Here is a 16,208-nt window from a genome sequence, read left to right as displayed (position 1 = left end):
GTTGTGAGCAGAGTCTGAATCCCCCCAGTGGAGGTCTCTGCCAGAAGAGGTGTCAGGAACACAGTTGCCCGTCCCGGTGCGGAGAGCACAGCCTGGCTGCGCCCCTGAACCCTCTCGGGAAGCAGGCCAGAGCTGGCTTTGAGCAGAGACCTCCTGACCTTGGACGTGCTGCTCGGCGGCCCTTAACCCGGGGAGTTCGCACCGCAGTCTGTGAGCAGGTGCGTCTCAGGGCAGAGCGCTTGTTCTGCGCTCGCGCAGAGAAAGGTTCAGATGGAAACGCATGATTCAGGGCTGGCCCCTGACTCCAAACATCGCTGGCTTTCCTAGCTCCGGCTTCACCAACCTCGCCCCGCTCCGCTCCAGGGCAGACCGTTCAGTGGACTCCTGTACCCAGTTTATCGCTCGGAACCCCTGGGGTCTGGATTGGCGCCCCTCCGGGCAGCCCCTCCTGTTTGCACATAGCTTTTTCCCGCCTGGGGCAGGCGCCGGTCTCGGGTTCCCGAGCGGGGTCCCTCTGGAGTGCTCCTAGACCGAAGCTTTCCCTGGAAACCTCAGGAGCTGGGCCCAGGGCGCCTTCCAACCCCACGGGCACATCCTCCTCCCGCTGCACAAGACACCTTGGAAGGTCCTGTGATGGCACAGTGGCCCCAAAGGCCCCGCGAGAGCCCGGGCCCGGGCCCGCAGCCTTCCTCCGACTGCCCCAGGCCGCCGGCGGTTTCCCGCGCCGACTGTAGAGGCTGGGCGGAGCGAGCGCCCCGGAGACCTCACTCCCGCACCCCTCAGGCCTTTTCCGACTGCGCGGAGACGCTGCGCGCGGCAGCCCTAGCACCAGCGCCGAAGGGCCGGGCGCCGCGCCCCGCGCACTCGGGCAGGCAGCAGGTGCACCTGGAGCCGCGCGCCTGGCAGGTACTGGGCAGCCGCCAGAGGAGCCGCCCAGGAGGCAGCCAACCGGCCCCGCCCCGGGAGCGGGCGAGCAGCGGGGACGGTCCCCCTCCCCGCCGGCACCCCGCGCTCTGATTGGCTGGCGCCGCGGGTCCCCGGCACGCGCCTGGGGCTGTAGCTATAAGAGCCCTCGCGTGCCAGCCCTCCGCTCCCGCACGTCGGCCGCGGCCCTCCGCAGCGCGCAGCGGGCACGAGAGGGAGGCCGGGGGTCGGGGGGCTGCCCCCGGCGCGGCCCGGGTGAAGCGGGGGCTGCAGGCCGGCGAGACCTCGACCGCACGCGCACTGAGGATCCCCGGGGGGCGCGCGGCGGCCGCCAGAATGGACGCGGTGCTGCTGGAGCCCTTCCCCGGGGGCCTGGACGCCTTCCCGGCAGCCTACCTGGACGACGAGGACTTCCTCACCGACCAGTCCTCCCGGGACCCCCTGGAGGACGGCGAGGAGCTGCTGGCGGAGGAGCACGCCCAGGTGGACTTCCTCGGCCACGAGCTGCACGAGTGCTGCTACCGCGACGGGGCGTGCCTGCTGCTGCCGCCGCCGCCCGCGCCCGCGCCGCCGCCGCCGCCGTCGGGGGCCCCCGGGGAGCCCGAAGACCTCGGGGGCCCCGGCTACTGCTGCGGGGCGGCCGTGGGCCCCGGCGCCTTCCCCTACTCGCCCGGCTCGCCGCCCGCGTGCCTGGCCTACCCGTGCGCCCCCGGGGCGCGGCTGCGTGGCCTGGGCGGCGCGGTGGCGGCGCGGCGGCGGCGGCGGGTGCGCTCCGAGGCGGAGCTGCAGCAGCTGCGGCAGGCGGCCAACGTGCGCGAGCGGCGGCGCATGCAGTCCATCAACGACGCCTTCGAGGGGCTGCGCTCGCACATCCCCACGCTGCCCTACGAGAAGCGCCTCTCCAAGGTGGACACGCTGCGCCTGGCCATCGGCTACATCAACTTCCTCAGCGAGCTGGTGCAGGCCGACCTGCCACTGCGCGGCGGCGGCGGCGGCGGTGCGGGCGGCGGCGCGGGAGGCGGCGGGCCGGGCGGCGGGCGCCTGGGCTCGGACAGCCCGGGCAGCCAGGCCCACAAGGTCATCATTTGCCATCGGGGCACGCGTAAGTGCGGCCGCGTTCCGGCTCAGGGAGTCGGGGACGGGTTGGGGACGGGCTTGGGCTGGTGCAGGCCCCGCGCAGGGGCCTGGGGGAGGCCTAGCCGGCCGCCGGGTCGCTGAACACAGCCTCCTGGAGAGCCCGCTCGGGGTCTCGGCCGTCCTGGGCGCTGTGAGCGCGGCGCCCCCAGGCTTGCAGCTCCTGGGATTCCGGGGAGAGGGCGCTCCAAGGCCTGCTGGGGAGAAGCGCCCCCGGCCGGGACTCTCGGGGGCCCAGGCTGGACTTGGACAGTCCGTGTTCCTTTGTCCCTTGCCCAGGTCCCCCATCCCCCGGCGATCCGGATTACGGACTCCCGCCGCTCGCCGGACACTCACTCTCGTGGACTGACGAGAAACAGCTCAGCGAACAGAACATCATCCGGACAGCCAAAGTGTGGACGCCCGAGGACCCCAGAAAGCTCAGCGGCGTGGAAAACCAGCCGCCTTTGGAGGTGGCGTCCTGAGCAGGCCTGGGCGCGGCGGGGGCTGGGTCCCTGTGCGCGTGGTCCACGTCGGAGTGTCTATCCCGCACACGTCTCCAAAGGCAATCCGCCTCTTGTTAATTTATCTATTTATTCCGCTGAGTTAACGCCATAGACGATCTCTTTTAAATATATATAAGTTATATAATTTATCTTGATTTTTTTTTCTAAAAATATGCTATAGCTGTGATTCCCTCTCCCACCCCCCCCACTCCCACCCCCACCCCAGCACCTTGGGCACCAGACTCTGTGTTGCTGGGAGAACCCTAGCCGGAATACTTCCCGCTTATTTATTGCCAGATGTGGTCTATTAAAGCATTGTTAATAAACGGCATGTACATGTGGGTTTTTTTCTCCCCAAAGTGATTGGTTCAATACGGATGTGGGGGTCGCTGAAAGAATTAGCTTTGCAAACCGGAGGTGCGGCGGAGGCTCGAGCCCTGAGCTGTAAGAAACCAGGTTCCAGGTAGACTGGGCCTGGGAGGGGGTGGGCCGGAAGCCCCCCGAGCCCGCCCCCGCAGTAACGACCCGGGCCTGTGTTTCCAACCTGCTTTGCAGAACGCCCACGGAGGCCAACAGGGCCCGGGTGGGGAGTTGTTTATCAGAGCCGGAAACGAAGGCGCGGCGGCCCACGCTGCCCCCTCGCAGGGTTTCCAGGTGGACGCGCGCGCGGAGTCAGGTGCGGGTAGGGGGCAGGGAGGGGCCTCGGCGCTCGCATGGCCACCCCTGAGCGTGCCTTCCGCGGTGAGCGCATCGGCTGCCTGGAGCGGACAGGTGACAGTCTAGGACTAAACCCAGCATCTTTGGGGACAGGAAGGCAGGCAGGGAGCAGCTTAGCGGCCCCCTCTGCGCCCCGGTCCCTGTCGCCTCCGACGGGACCTGGGGAGGCCAGGGCGGAGGGGCGGAGGGTACGCGGGCCAGGGCGCAGCCAGAGCCGCGCGGCTGCAGCGCGCCCCGGGGCCGGGCTCCCTCGGTCCTGTGCGGACGGCGGTCTCCGGGCGCCTACCAGGCCCGCGGTGCAGCCTCCTCGCCCGTGGGCCAGCGCCGGGGGCGCGCGCACGGCCGGGGCCGGTGGGGCCCAGGCGCGCTGCGCCGCCCGCGCCCGCTTCGCGTGCAACCGCTGCCCCCTGCGCCGCGCCAAGGCGAGAGAGGTGTGGCTCCGCGGATCGGCCAAGGTACCGGGGCGCGTCGCCTTCAGCGCCCACGGCCCCGCGGAAGAACAATATGCCTGCAGCATGCTAATTGATTTAACCTCGTGGCACACCCACCGAGGGGTTCCCCGCGCCGCGGGGGCCATGGACGTCGTCCAAAAGCAATTAAAGCGAAGCGGCGGGCCCGACCCCGCCGCGCGGGGATTCCGGGTCGCCGGGCCCCCGGGGGGCCCTGGGCCAGGGACCTCCGTCGCCCCCGTCCGCCTCGGCGCCCTCTCCCCGTCCCTCCCCTTGCAGGATGATTCCGCACTGGAAACAATTCGAAGGGTGAGAGTAAATAATTCGATCGCGCCCTGTATTAGGGCCTCGTTAAGCAGGAAAGTGGCTTTGGCACACACGTTCCCATGAGGCATGTAATCTCATTACACTCATTAGAAAGTCAAATGCTACACACACTTCAACTTGATCCCAAGTTATGGAAGGACGCGCCCTGGGGACTTTATTAATTACTAATTATTATTAATTATTTTTGGCCGTGCAGACCTACGCTTTCGTGGGATTGGGCAGTGTGGCCCCAGGCAGCAGAGGCACCTTTCATTTTGTGTGCCACTTTGTGTGTGTGTGTGTGTGTGTGTGATTCAATGCCTCCACACATCCTTTAGTGCAGTGCAGATGAAGCGGAAGACTGGAACTGAGCAGGCAAAACACCAGGGTCCCTATCTTGTCACTCTTCTGTCCTGACTTGGCAAGTCCCTTTAAGCACAACCTTCAAAGAGACTGACAGCTTCTTTTTATTTACTCATAATCCATTCATCCTAGTGTAGCAATCCTTTTTTTCAAAAAAAAAAAAAAAAAGCAACAGTAAAAGCAGAACAAATGTATCGTTTCAGAGTCTGTTTTTGGCCCCGTGGCTGGGCTGGGTGCAGAAGTGGCTCGGTGGTGCCAGGCTGGAGTCTGTGGCCTGGGGCATCTCTGCCCATGCAGGCTTGCCGCCTGGCACTTCAAGGACCTCATGTGTGGGAGGGGGCATTTGAGTGACAGGTCTTCAACAGTTCTTTAAGTGGACATTTTTGCCAGCTTGCTCCTCAAAACACGCATGTGAAAATAATGGAGGTAAATCAAACGTCTGGATGACTGTGGCCAGCCTCTGGCCAGCCCTGTGCTTTGGAGCAGCCTGCGGGCCACCGTGCTGAAAACCAGCCTGAGACCACCATGGGGAAAGAGGTTCAAGTCTGGCCTTGGCCGCCTTTTGTCCATTTAGCTTAAAAAAAAAAAGCGGCAGATTCAAACGGGTACATTGCATGATCTCCTAGATGGAGCTAGCTAAAGCATTTCCTAGTGGAGTTTTCCCAATAGAGCCCCGACTCCACTGCCATCCTGCCTTCCAGCCAATGGCTCGACTGGGTTAAAGCCCCTTGTCCCCGTCACTCCCTGTCCCCTACATTCGAGGCAGGTATCAGGGTCAGGGTCCTCTGTCAGTGCCTTAAAAGATAACAGGAAAGGTGGCCCTGTTCGGATGCTGGGAGCCAAGGCACTATTTTTCCCTTGGTTTTTCAGCAGGTGGGACCTGGTGACTTTTGACTTGGGAAAGAGGAGGGGGAGGGATGCCTGGGGGGGGGGCGCGGTGGTCTGCACCCCGAGAGCTGGGCAGCCAGAGCCCCCTTGTGGAGCCTCGGATGGAGGTGGCACTCCTTGGTGGCTTGAACCTCCTGCGGAAGGTTGAGTTCTGGAGCCCGTGTGTCCCTCGGGGCAGCAAAGGACAGGTGGGAGAGAGGGTGAGGCTCTCCCGCTGCTGCAGGCCGGGCGGGAGCTGGGCGCACGAGAGGGGCCCGGTGGGAACGCCTGTGAAACCGGCTGCCGGGGGTTCCCAGGACTGCTCATCTGCCAGGACCAGGATTAACATCCCTGGGTGGAGAGGGTGTGAAACCTCTCAAACCCATAAACTCATCCCATTTCCATTAATGGGCTTCCGCGGTGGCACCGAGTACCAGCTGCGAGGTTGAACAAACACCAGTTGAGTGCACTCCCTGGCGAAGCTCTCTGGGAAGAGCCCTCTCGCCCTGACCCTCCCCTCCCCACCGCCTTTCCCAAAGCCTCCTTTTCAGCCTGTGGGAAGAGCCCTAAATAATTCCACTACCAGTTGCGTTTTTTGAGATCTGGAACCACCGGGAGGAGCCGATTCCCACGACGGGAGGGCTGTGGGGTCTGGCCAACAGGTGTTGGGATTTGGCCCAACGAGCTGGGGAAGCCCAGGGGGAGGAGAGGCAGAGCCGCCAGGGAGCAGGCTGCTCCCGGCCTCCTGCTCGAGGGGCCATGGGAGCCGCAGACAATTGCAATGATATCTTTATTGCTAGGTTCATGTCCTGGGCTATAACATATCAATCCCTGTCGTGGCTCTCTCGGATGCACCTGGTATTTCAAACTTGTTCTTTTTTTGTGCTTCTGGGTCCTGGGCTGCAGCTGCCCGTGACAAGCAAAGAGAGAGGCCCTTACACTGTCTCCAAGACGTGTTGGCATGGTCTGCCCGTCTTTAATGTACCATTAAGCATTGTCTTCACACAATATGGGGACTGTAAAGCATGACATGTGTTATAATAAAACACATTCTCAATGATACACTTGGACTTGAGGCTGGGGTGAGCCAAACAAACAGGCCCAAATCTTGTTTTGTCTCCCTTGCAGAGCCTACTGGCAATTAAACTCCACACCACTCTTTCCACCCCCCCTCCCCTCCTGATCAGCCAATTAAATTTTATGTCTCCTAATTTTTCACATAGAAAAAAAAAAAGTCTCCGTGCTGGCCCCGAAAGACATTGATTTTCTTGCTATCACCTGGCGCTCAGACCTTAGTCCCATTTATCAAGAAGGGGGACCGTGAGCATTGCACACAGGGACTCTGTCACCATAAGGCTCTCGCCATCCCGGCCTATTGTTTTCCCTTGTTAATAACTCATTACCAGGATTTAACAAATCAACCATTACATATGTTTTGTGTCTCCATATTTTGATCCGTCCGATTAAGCAGATGTTGCGATTGAACATTGAAAAGTCCAAGGCTGCTCCAGTCTGAAAGAGAGAGGGCAGCCTCAAACAACGAGCTAACAATGAGATTCAGAAGATCTTCAGAAAAACATTTACCACCAATAAACAGACTCCAACCTGCTCCATTTCAACCATTGTGTGCTTTGGGGGAATAATTACGTTTAATAGGAATAGGTCCGCAGAGTTTTCAATGCCAAGACCACAGGTGCGGGGTGGCATGATGAATGATTGGCCTGATTTTTGCCAAGCTCAAGGGCTCTTCTCGTGGACTTGCAAGCAGATAGAAAATATTGTCATTTCTTTTAATTCACAGCATTACTTTCAAGGCGAACAAAGGCCGGGCCCCGGGGGGAGGGGGGAGGCGGGGGGAGGGGCCGGGCTGTCCCCGAGCGCCTGGGAGGCGGAGGTGCCGAAGAGGAGGCCGCGGCGGCGGCGGAGCGCGCTGCCGCGTTTGTGCGCAAGTGACTCCGGTGCCACACACAAAAGGCCTCCCTCTCCCCCACCTTCTGCCGCCTCTCAGCCCTTGGGCGCCTGCCGAGCTGACTCCCGGGACTCCGGAGGGCTCCTGGCCGCAGCCCCAGGGCGGCCCAGCCTCGGGGACTGGCGCTGCCTCCGAGGCAAACCTCGCCAAACTTTGTCCAAACTCTGCGGGCCGGGGAGGGAACCCTGGCCAGAGGCGCGCATGCGCCCCGCCCGCTGCTCGGCGTTCCCCGGGCTCGGGAGAGCCGGGATGGAGTCCGGCAGATGGCCCCGGGGGCCCGCGCGGCCCCTGCTCCCCAGGGCAGCCCGGACTCGGGGGCTGGCTGTCCTCCCGCGGGGCTGGAAGCGGCCGTCCCGCGCCCAGCTCTCCACACTCCGGCTATCTTTGCGCATGGAAGTCTCCAGGAGGGGCTCCGGGGAGCGGCGAGCAGGGAGGCAGGAGAACGGGCTGGAGGCGGCCTGCCCGGGGGACCCTCGGCTCCCCCGAAGGAGTCCCCGGGCCACGACGCCCCGGGGTCGGGCGTGGAGCCCTCGGGCGGCCGCCGGTCGCGGGTGCAGTGGCCGGAGGCGCAGCTTGTGGGGAGCTGTTGTTTGCCTCTGGTCGAAAGCGCCCGCGCTGGCCTCGGCAGCGGTGAGGACGCGAGATTCCGGCCGGTGCCCGCTCTCGGGGAGGCCCCCAGGGATCTGTCCTTGCTTCCTGGGGAGCCTTGGCCCCAGCCTGATCCCCGCAGCTCCACGCTGACCCCTTCCCCGGCGGGTGGGCACCTGCGTCAAACCACCTGTTGCGCTCGCTTCCCTTTGGAGAGGCGCCGCCCGTGGGCTTGGTAGAGGCGGGCTGTGGGGTGGCCCCCGGCCTCCGGAAAAGCGTTCGGGGTCCTGTGCTAATGAGGGGGCGCCCCCCTCCTCGCCTCCTGGGGCACGCGGTGCGTTTCGCCCCCAGCCTGCGCCCCGGGGTTCCGGGGTCTCCAGGGCACCCCTCCACCTTGCCCACTCTGGGGATTTCTCTTCGCACTTTGGGTGGCGGGATTAGAGGAAGATGTAGACCACCGGCTGACCAAACCCGCGCTGGGCCCCTCCTCGTCTCCCTCCCCGCCCCCGCCTCCACTGCCCCCAAGCCTCAGCCAAGTGGGGATCTTTGGTTCCCCCCACCTCCTGCTCCACCCCAGGCCCAGGGTGAGAGCCCATGGACAAAGCTGCTTATATTCGCGCCCCCGCATTAAGGGAGCTGGCACTTGGGCAGATTTTTCTGAAGCGATTCCTGGTGTCTCGCTTTCTCTTCCGCGGTTGCGCGGCATCAACTATGGCTCCTTTGCCTCGAGTGACAGTGTCTAACCGCGAGTCACCCAGCCATCTCTGCAGTGCGAGCTTGTGGCATTGGGTTCTGCCTAGCCAGGGCATATTTCTAGAAGGGATTTTATTACGAAGCCCAGTTGGGCAAGCATTGGTATTTGGATAAAAAGAAAAAAAAATGATCAAAAACAAAATGTGGGCTTAACTCTCCCTGGGGGACTGGGAATAAATGAATCAGTTGTCACCAATAGGCAAAGTGTTAAACACCAGTCAAGTTTGAGGCAGGAGCGCTTGTAAATAAAGGATGCCTGCCTGCACACACACACACACACACACACACCCCGCGCACACACACCGGTGTGAACAGTTCAGCACTAGGGCTCCACAATTAGCACTGGCACACAAGCAAACGTGTGACGGCTCGAGCAGTGACTGGGAAGTCCATCCATGCGTCTGAAAACATGCTGTATGCCTCATTTCTTTGAGGGCTGCCCAGTAGGCGCCCCCTCCCCAGCCCTCCCTGTGGTCCTCAGCTCAGCGCTTTCATCCAGGGCTTGAATTGTGTTGTCAACGTTGGGAGGACAGAAAGCGGAGGGGGCATGAGAACGGGAGGGCGTCTTGACAACTCCTGGAGATGCGTAGTTTTGCAGGTGTAGAATGCGCCTAATAACCATGGCTGGTGCGCACTCCCCAGTGGCGAGGGTATGACAGGGACAGCTGGCTGGGTCTGCCGTGTGAAAACACCCCCTCGGTGGACGGAACACAGCGACACTGACCCTTCCGCACGGGGAACCAGGGATGTGCCTTTGACTGAATTAGCCATAAAGACGTCTTGCTATGACTTTTGTTCCCCCGCCAAAGCGGAGAAATGTTGCGCTTAATATGAGAGGTGCCGCTCGCAGCTTTTCTGTGCCCCGTAAGAAATATTACAGTGCTGATTTACTGGCCCCAGGCTCGCCCGCTCGGGCCCCCAAGGCCGGCCGGGGGCGGTGGTGCAGGAGGTGGGGATGGGGCGGTGAGTACAGAGGGAGGAGGAGGCAGGCCGGCTTGGTGAGCTGAGTGTCGCCGGTTGACTGTTTCCAAAGATCTCTCTTGGCGGCAGCAAATTTATCAATCTTTTCATCTGACAATACTTTGAAATATATCATTGTCATCCAGAGTTGTGTGATAGATTATCTGCCGGCACAGTCTGTTCCAAGGTCAAGTTGAAGATTCTTGTTTGCTGTTTAAACCGGGTTGTTTAAGAACTCAGAACAATGCGGGCCTGTTAAGTTTTCTCTTGTTCTCTGGGAGCTTTCTAAAGCTCCTGACGGGTCCCCCCCAGACGCTCCGTCCTCCTGAGCTGCGCGGGGCCAGCAGGGCTCGGGGCTCGGCGGTGGGACCGACCGGGGAGACACAGCCATCTTTCCTGTCTTCCCAGAGCCAGTGCTGAGTTTTCTCTGCTTGCCACGCGCTGCTCATTCAACTTTCCAGAGAGAAACTGCAAATGCAGAGTGCCTTGGAGCAGAAAGGCAAAGAACCCACGGCTGCTTCTGTTTCTGCCGGAGCGTAACCTGCCGCTCCTCCCCGACACTTTTTAAAATAAAGTCAGCTTCTAAACCGTCACGTGTTGTAAACCTACTTCTTTCTGATTTTAACGGAAAAGCTGGCTTCACGGTTTCTTCTGATGATTGATCTTTTTTTTTTATTATTCAACTAACTTTTATTTACCTTGCAATAATGTTCGGGAGCAATGTGATAAATTACAGATATGCAAATTTCTTTCTGTGGTGTTGTGAGTGTGTCTAGCGGGAGCTGAATAACTCCTTGCAAGTCAGCCGCGCGCGCTCAGGACCCCAGGGAGCTGATCAAAGCACCCATTCTCTTTCATCCCCGGTATTCTCCTCCAAACTATTTCGATACAATATGTTTCCATGATGCACTTAATGCGCTCAGGACATAGAACTCATTACAACCTAGCTAGTTCTGCCGACCTCTTTGTTCTTCGGCAAAAAGTCAAAGAAAAAGGAAAAAGCGTTGCCAGTTGCCAGCTTTCTGAAACGCTAAAGCATGCGTAATTTTTCACCAGGTCTCGTCTCGATATCCTCAAAAGACAAACTATGAAACCGGCCTCAGCCCTCTTTGGCATTAATTACGCTGCTGTCCAGCCGATCTGTTTTTCCTATTATATGCATTTCTCAGCAGGGATTTTTTTTTTCTTGCAAGACTAATGCAGCTGCAAGTTAAACTATGAATGGATTTTTATCACTATGGAAAAAAAATAAGTGAAAAGGCTGCAAAACATACAAGACTGTTCAAAGACTTTTGGTGGATAACAGACGCAGGGCGGGGCTGCGCGGGGGTGGGGTGGGGTGGGGGGTGCCTCCAACTTCTCTAAACCAGAACCGGACTGGGAGAAGTTTGCAGTGCACCCAGTGTCCCGTGGAGAGACTCACTGTGCCAGCTGGAATTCGGCGTTGGTACCCAGCTAAACCTTGAGGTTTAAAATCTCTGTTGAAATTCTGAAACCAAGCCGTCTGCAGGGCACCCAACGGGGAGGCTGCTTCCAAAGAATCTCGGTTTCAGGAGCATGGCGCTGAGAATATAAATTTTATTTCATTTCCTCTGCTTCTTGCGTGGTTGATTGGTTGGTGGAAATGGCTGGGAGCCAGTTCTGGGAAAGGCTCCAGACCTGACTCCGATTAACCCTCTCTGGGGAGACTCTGTTGGAAACCAGCTCACCAGCAATTGCCATCAATCTACTTACTAATTAAGCCGATTCATCTCTAAAGGAGAAAAATTCCTTTCTTTAGCCAAACTGATGGGAGGAAATTTGAAAGAAGCGCCAAACTGTGTCCCTGTAATTCAGCCCAGGACCGCCAGCACAAGGTGTTGATATATAGCAGCGCGTTGGGAACAAGTTTCTAGGGCAACCCTTCTTTGGAGAGACGGTGGCACAGAGCGCAAGGCAGACCAAGCTCCCCGGCGCAGTGCCACCCCCGCGCGCTTGCGCTCAACCTCACTCGTCTCTCTCCAATTCAACCTTGTCCCTTTTACGCACACACGAATCGCCTGGTCTAGCTCTTTTTTTTTTTTTCTTTTTACTCCATCAGCTTTGTGCGACAGCCGCCACCGACACGTTTCCTGAGAGCTGAGATGCAAGTTTAGGGGTTTCTGACGCAAAGACTTCTGTTCCAGCTTCCGATGACGCCTAGCTTGTAGTCGGGGGAGAACAGAGAGCGCCGCTGGCTGAACGTGACGCACGCCAGGAAAGCCAACCGGCCCTTCGGGGACTGGCACCTGCCCTTCGAGAATGTTCTCCGCACGTGGAGCTGGGGCTCCAGACCTGCCGGGACTCCCTTCTTGCCGGTGGCGGCCTTTTAGATGCGGGCAGGGGCGTCGCGCCCCTGTGAGCTCCGGGCGTGGAACTTCCCAGGGGACCCGTGAAACCCCGGCGCGTCTCTCCAGCCCGCCTCCCCCAGGGAGCGTGGGGGCCGAGCTCATTTTGACTTGAGCGTTAGGGAGATACCGGAGGAAGGGTCAAACACATTTAATGCCTCGAACTTTCTCATTCAAGTGCGTTCCTGCCCTCCCCTATGCGCGGGCCCAGGGCGTCTGCGCCCCCGGCTCGCCCTGCAGGGGCGCGGGGTTTCTGGGGGAGGCGCTGCCCATGCGCCCGGCTCGGACGCCCTGGAGAGGTCTCCAGGGCCAGCGGGACGGGCCTGGCGCGCCCCAGGGGTCCATCCCCGTGGGTCAGTCTCGGTCCTCTTCTCTCACGGGGCTCCTCTGGGACTGTGACAGCCTCTTCAGTGGCTCCTTCAGGGTTCCCGACAGCCTCGCTGGAGGTGAAGAAAGAACAGGTGTGAACTTGACTCTGCTCCCTCTCCCTAAGCCACTGCCGGCTCCGCAGAGCTGGGGAGGCGGGCTGGGTGTGCCCCACAGCCTGCGCGCTCCCGCCCGGCTCTCGCTCTCCCCTCGGGACCACTTCCTGCAGCCCCGTTCCACAGCGCTGGTCTCCAGCTGTCTGCGACCCAGGCCAGGAAATGCCGTTGCGCTGAGAGTCAGGAGCCTCTGCCCGAGAAGGCAGGAGGGGGCCCTGTGTGTGCGTCCAAGGCCTTCACCCTGAACTTGGGTGGAGGACCCAAAGGGCCGAGCCTGCCCTCCCTCCGTGACCGACGGGAAGAAAACAGGCCCTGCAGAGGCTCCAAGAGGGTGCTGTGTGGGTTTGCTGCACCGGCAGCCACACCCCAGTGGCTGCGTTCAGTGTGTGGACGTTGAACTGTTACCCAAAGCTCTCGCTTAGATAGCACTGCCCACGTTCCACGCCCAGAACCGGCCTGTCTTTCTCTGGCACTCTGCGCACAGGTGGGCGGCTCTCTGCGCACCTGAGCTCACAAAGCACTCGTTTTCCAAAGACGTGTTGGCCGTCGAATGCTGAAGGGGCGATGGAAACCCGGGAGAGGCCGGTCTTTCAGTTTCTCTGAGAGCAAACATTCAGCACACAGCCGTCTCCCCACAGAGGCATGTCCCTGTAACACAGGAGCTACCACTCCAGGGCGGCTCGCAAAGATGGTTAGTTCAGACACGGACACGGTGAAAGGGTACACTCATCCTAAGAACTCAGACATGTTTTCCTTCGAGTCTACTACTACCAAAAAAAAAAAAAAAATGCAAGTCAAAAAAAAAAAAAACCCATAATGTAATAAAATGCTGATGGTCTTCCGACGAAGTAACTCTGCTAAAATAATAATTTTCAAAAAGGATGTAAATATCCTTAAAAAGACTAATGACATTTCACAGGTAATGCAATTTAGAAAGAAACACTTCCCTGTTTTCTTTTCCAACAATGTGCATTTTTGTAAACTGCTATAAATTGCAATTCAGAAGCACTGATCTCGCCATCCCCTATCATTTTTTATACTGATCAAATGAATGCAGATACTCCCACTTGGGAGGGGCGACATGACGGCAGTTCTAAACAGGTCACGGACCTTTCACAGACCCTAAGGCAGTGGGAGGGAGCTCTTTGCTAAACCGTGTAACCAAATCAAACCAGTGGTTACCCCTTTTCAAAACCATTGGAATGGTCTGCACAATACCATTCACATGGCAGCCCAGAACCTGAAAGAATGGTCATCCAATGGAGATTTCTCTCCTTTTGTTTAATCTTGCAGAGCTCAAAAAGTCATACTTGCAACAATCACACTTGTATGACAAAAAAAAATCATAAGCAAGAAACGCGCACTTTTGCCATCCCTGCAGGGCGTAGCTGTAGCTGTCCAGTCTGTGTGTGTGCACATGTGTGTGTGTGTGTAGACATATATATATATAAGCACATGCATGTGTGTGTGTGTGTATATTTATTGGAGATGTTGCTTTGTTCAAAAACGTAGGCACAAAGACACAACATGGCTGCCCTAGGGGTGACCTATTGCTTTCAAGTTGCTGGAACACATCAGAATTCCCATTGTGAAGGTTGATTAATTGAAACTGATAAGTTACCATGAATAAAGATTGTTTTTCTGTTTAATGTGGTGGGCCTGATTTGGTAAATGCCTCATTCATGTAGCTGTGCTGTGTAGCATATGGGCAGGAGTCATTCAGTATCACAAACATATACAATGTATTATGCTTGTATGGGCACAGCCAAAGGGCCTTTTCTATTTTAATGACAACATTTCATTGAAAAATTCTATTTAAGGAGTCACTGGGAATGCGAAGTATGACTTTTTTTTTTTATCATTTATTCTTGGTTTCTGGCTCTGGGTTTCTTACCTAAGATTTAAAGGACATAATATTTAAATGATTTTAAGAACGAGAATTACATATCAAAATTATGACTTAGCATCCATCGCTGGTCATAAAGCAGAATTTATCTAACAAGTTAGCAAATGTGTGAAGACACGACGCTGTGACCTGATGCCACCGTGTGTGTATCTGTTGATAAAGTTGCCATAAAAGTTGTGATAGCTCAAGCAAGCTGCCCAGGTTACAATACAATGCTAAGGAGACTTGTAAAAAATGTGATAACCTCTTGGAGCCCACTTTTTTTTTTCTTAATGCATGAAATCAGAAGACAACATTTGAAAAATAACTTAGGGAGTCTCAAACGAAAAGCCAGGACATCTATTCATTTTTTTCCACAATTTAACTACTGCTAACTGCTTTGACTTGAAAGGTGATGTCACTCTTTTGTAGCGAACTACAAAAAGCTGTCATGAACGTTTACCAAGAAAGGTAGGATCGCCAATTTTTGTAATGATGCTGTAAGGAAACTTAATTTGTTTTTCCATGTACGTTGCAAATATACCAAAAAAAAAAAAAGTAATAACAGCAAAAAAATTGAAAGACATGCTAATGAACGAAAGAATTGACTTCACCAAACCATCAAAGAGTTAGCATAGTGAGCCTTTAATGCCTCATCAAAGAAATTCTCTGGTCATTCATGTCCCTGGGACAGTTCAAGTTCACCCAACACTTCTCAGTTTAATTAGATGGGCACGCTCAGCGCCGCTCTTCGGGGAGCCATAAAACACATTGGTCACAGCTGGCCACCGCTAGCCCGCGCTGTATAAAGGGCTGGGTGTCCACTGGAAAGCTAATCGGTAGCCCGGCACTTGTAAAATTCTCCCTCTGCATTTGGAAGTGATCGTCTGTATCTAATTTTTAAAGAAAAATGTACTCTGCTTTCACTCTTCTGAGGCCGACTTCTTTTCTGAACCTGAATGCGGATCGTTGGTGACACAGCACCAAACAGCTCTGGTGTGTGTGTGTGTGACAAAAACCCACCTCTTTGTGGGACATAACAAATTATGCGATGTTCACAGATGCACTTCACATTGTCCCTTTTGTGAGAAAAGCAAGGCCCAGCTCCGTGCCCCACCCCCACCCCCCTTGATGGAAGCCTGGGCTCCCAGTGCAGTCTGTCCTCACCCCAGAGGAAAATAAATCCACGTCATGGGAGGCTCGGGCCGGCTACTTGCAAAGGGCTTCCATCGGGACTTCTGGGCCCTGTGAGCTTTGCAAGTGTGAATCCGAAGTCAGAGCCGCTGTCGACGCCTATGCACAAGGCAACGGCTCTGGGCCCGGGGACTCACTCTTGACTTTGAGATGCTGAACAGGAATGCTGGGATCACACGATTTCGTGATTGCCAGAGAAATAGAGTAAGTTTTTTCAATTACAGTTTTAAAAATATACACGTCGAAAGTAAAGTTTTGTTCTCATGTTTTGGTTTTTGAGTGTTCTTAAAGGAAAGAGGATGTCTGGCCATCCCATGTGGGCACAGGTTCAAGCCACAGCTGCTCCACTTCTGCTCCAGCTCCCTGCTAATGCACCTGGGGAGGCAGCAGAAGACGGCCCAAGTGCCGGGACCCCTGTCACCAACACGGTAGGCCCTGAATAAGCTCCTGCCTTGTGGCTTCAGCCTGGCCCAGCCCTAGCCACTGTGGTCATTTGGAGACTGAACCAGTGGACGCCACATCTGTCTCTCTCTCTCTGCCTTTCAAATAAATAAGTCTTTTTAAGAAGGGGAGGGCTGGTTATTCCCAGATAACCCTGAGTGACAGCATCGGGATTTCTGCAGAAATGGAGAAAAATGCGGAGGCTCCTGAGGTCCGCCCGATCTGATGCAACCTCCGTGAATCCTTGTCTCACCTGGGTCAGATGGTCTTTTTTTTTTTAAGATTGATTTATTTACTTGAAAGGCAGAGTTACAGAGAGAGAGGG

General features: G+C 56.9%; 1 protein-coding gene across 1 annotated transcript; it reads left to right on the top strand.

Moving 5' to 3' along the window:
• Positions 1-1,260: 1,260 nt before the first annotated feature.
• PTF1A (pancreas associated transcription factor 1a) lies at positions 1,261-2,522 on the top strand. The gene is made up of 2 exons (XM_062210827.1): positions 1,261-2,026; positions 2,338-2,522. The coding sequence occupies exons 1-2, from the start codon at positions 1,261-1,263 to the stop codon at positions 2,520-2,522; spliced, it is 951 nt and encodes a 316-aa protein (XP_062066811.1).
• Positions 2,523-16,208: the final 13,686 nt, after the last annotated feature.

The sequence above is a fragment of the Lepus europaeus genome, chromosome 14, assembly GCF_033115175.1.
Source record: "Lepus europaeus isolate LE1 chromosome 14, mLepTim1.pri, whole genome shotgun sequence".
In the NCBI taxonomy this organism is placed as follows: Eukaryota; Metazoa; Chordata; class Mammalia; order Lagomorpha; family Leporidae; genus Lepus; species Lepus europaeus.
This window is presented reverse-complemented; position numbering and strand designations above follow the sequence as displayed.

Excerpts from the sequence above, each read along its gene's own strand:
- PTF1A (XM_062210827.1), top strand. The coding sequence starts at position 1,261 with ATGGACGCGGTGCTGCTGGAGCCCTTCCCCGGGGGCCTGGACGCCTTC. Across the intron at positions 2,027-2,337 it reads CATTTGCCATCGGGGCACGC|GTCCCCCATCCCCCGGCGAT; the intron begins GTAAGTGCGGCC and ends TCCCTTGCCCAG.